At 35.5% G+C, this 2,863-nt stretch overlaps 1 protein-coding gene across 2 annotated transcripts; it reads left to right on the top strand.

Moving 5' to 3' along the window:
* LOC104725261 (prostaglandin E synthase 2-like) lies at positions 501-2,531 on the top strand. Of its 2 annotated transcripts, none has more exons than XM_010443889.2 (6): positions 501-971; positions 1,134-1,268; positions 1,364-1,442; positions 1,520-1,614; positions 1,800-1,967; positions 2,045-2,531. In XM_010443889.2, the coding sequence occupies exons 1-6, from the start codon at positions 662-664 to the stop codon at positions 2,206-2,208; spliced, it is 951 nt and encodes a 316-aa protein (XP_010442191.1). In that variant the 5' UTR covers positions 501-661; the 3' UTR covers positions 2,209-2,531. The 2 variants fall into 2 exon arrangements, with proteins under 2 accessions (XP_010442191.1, XP_010442192.1); XM_010443890.2 differs by having other exon boundaries at positions 502-971; positions 2,048-2,531.

Raw genomic sequence — 2,863 nt, 5'->3', positions numbered from 1 at the left:
CTAAACGGTTATTAATCTTTTGAAGTTTGACAATTTTATGAACAAAATAGAGACTTGATGATATAGATTGCTTTGGAAAACTAGTGATTTGGGTAAATAGATTTTAGAATTTTGGATTTTAAGAAAGATTTAGATATTTTAATTATACATTTCGGGTAATTTACCTAGAGAGATTTAAATTATTTTCTGTAATTACAAACTCTAAAACGAATTATAATTTTTTTTCTGGGACTTTATATAATAAAAAATTTAGTATTTTTAGTTTATTTTTCATAGAATTAAACAAAAATATTTCATCTCTCTACGAAGCATTTCTTCTTGTAAAACAGGTTTTTTTTAATTAATTTTACATTCATTCAAAAAAAAAAATTAGTATTTTGCAGGAGACTTTCCTATCTAAATACCATAGTAAAAATATATATTTATACATGTATAAGAGATCTTCCAAAGACAAATAAAAAATATATCTATATGTTTGTTTGTCCGTAAACAGCCCTACGAATAATCTAAAAGGTTCTGGAAGTGGAAGTAGTAATCGTGGACACAGCTTAAACCCTAAGAACCCTTTCGTTGAATAAACAAAAGAAAACGCCTTCAAGAACACAACGAAACTATCAAAAATCTCGAGATCCAGATCTCAATCACAGATCCACACTAAGCTATGAGGAGAGTCACCGGACTTGCTGCGCGAACAATCTCATCCTCCGTCGCAATCCATCCACGGCTCGCCCAATCCATGGCGATTACATCGATCTCGTCCTCCGAACCCATCACCCGAAGATTCGGCGGTCTTCCAGAGATTTCAACTCCTTCTTTTGCCGGCGGATTCGCTGGGATTGTGTTCTTCTCTGCCGCCGCCGCATCGTCTCTTGGTCAGGAAGTTCACGCAAAGGAAATGGCTCACAAGTTTAATCCTAAAGAAGTTGTTCTGTATCAGTACGAGGCTTGCCCTTTCTGTAACAAGGTTAAAGGTATATTTCTGGATCTGATCAGATTTTTGAACATTGAAATTTCATGATTCAATCATGGTTAGAGCCAGTGGTGGGCTCTTGTTGTTTGTGATTTAGTAAGATAGAGATGGTTAGCTTATATGTCTTTACTTTGCTGGTTGGACGATTGTTCATCTTCTGTAGCGTTCTTGGATTATAACAAGATTCCATACAAGATTGTTGAAGTGAATCCCATCAGTAAGAAAGAAATCAAATGGTCTGATTATAAGAAGGTGCCTATTCTTACGGTAGATGGTGAACAAATGGTTGATTCTTCAGGTTTGTTCCATGTTCTGTCTGGAACCTCTGTTCTCCTTTCCGAATTAGATGATGAGTATTAGTTTAGTTGAGTCATCTTTGGTTGTTTGGTGCAGCGATAATCGATGGCTTATTCCAGAAGATGCACCCTGAAATTTCCAAGTCTGAAGACGATGAAGAGACTAAGTGGCGCAAGTATGGTCATTTTATACTTTAGTTACTGATTTGTGTCATTACAGACCTGAGGCTGATAATGTATCCCTGTGTTATAGGTGGGTGGACAATCACCTTGTGCATCTTTTGTCACCAAACATATACAGGAATACTTCGGAGGCCCTGGAATCTTTTGATTACATCACCACACATGGTATGGTTAGAGACTAGTTTGTTTCTTCATTGTCAAAAAAAAAGACTAGTTTGTTTCTTCTTTTGTTTTGCTTTATGCTCGTCTGGGATTCCAGTTTTGGGAACATTTATTCGTCATTTGCAACTGCAGAAAGCTTTTGGAGGAATTTACTTCTTGTCTAAGTTGTAATGTTGTGCCCTGTGCAGGAAATTTCAGTTTCACTGAAAGATTAGTGGCAAAGTATGCAGGAGCAACGGCGATGTACTTTGTGTCAAAGAAACTGAAGAAGAAATATAACATTACTGATGAACGTGCTGCTCTTTATGATGCTGCTGAGACATGGGTCGATGCCTTGAAAGAGCGTCCATACCTCGGTATGTACAACTTCCGATATAATACTAAATTTAGTCTCCACTTTCTTGAGTGGTCCATGATTGTAGTTTATGATTAGCAGGTGGATCAAAACCGAACCTGGCTGATCTCGCTGTATTTGGTGTTCTGAGGCCAATAAGATACCTTCGATCGGGTAAGGATATGGTGGACAACACACGCATTGGCGAATGGTATTCTCGAATGGAGAACACGGTCGGAGAGCCTTCTAGGATCAAAGAATAAAGGATCGTTGCTCTTATCTCTAGTGATAATATGAATTTCATAACGTACGGCTGATTTCACAGCGTAACAATATTTGAAACTGTAGGACTAGAGAAGGAAAAAAAAAAAAAAAGGCGAAAGGAATAATCATCTCTTCTTATTGATGGGGGATTTTGAATATACTGTGACATGCTTTGTTTTGTTTGGTCACTGTTGCTATTGGTAAAAGTGGGTTCTTTGATTTCTTTCATATTTCATTGATTGCTTTGTTTCCTTTTATTTTTATGTCCATTGAATTTTCATGTTTATACAAGGACAATAAACTCATGTGTTATATTGGTAAATTATCGATATGGTCGTACAATATTGTAGCGTTGGAAGGAATTTAGTTTTCCAATTCTTTTCTTACAAAAATGGGTTTGAATGGTACATTTTGTTTTGTAAAAGGTTAAATTAAATTTGAATTATTGGTACAATTACTTCTTAGATGCCAGTTAGACACAATTATGTAAGAAAAGGAATCGGAAAACTAGTTTCTTTTTTTTTCCCTAAATTAGGTTCATGTTGCAAAGGATGTTTAACCTTCATTTCGGTTCATTTTGATTCGATTTTTTCTGGTATTTTGGTTTTTGATTTTTGAGTAACTGTATCAAAATTAAAACCTTATAATATATGT

Source organism: Camelina sativa, chromosome 11, assembly GCF_000633955.1.
Source record: "Camelina sativa cultivar DH55 chromosome 11, Cs, whole genome shotgun sequence".
Taxonomy (NCBI): domain Eukaryota; kingdom Viridiplantae; phylum Streptophyta; class Magnoliopsida; order Brassicales; family Brassicaceae; genus Camelina; species Camelina sativa.
This window is presented reverse-complemented; position numbering and strand designations above follow the sequence as displayed.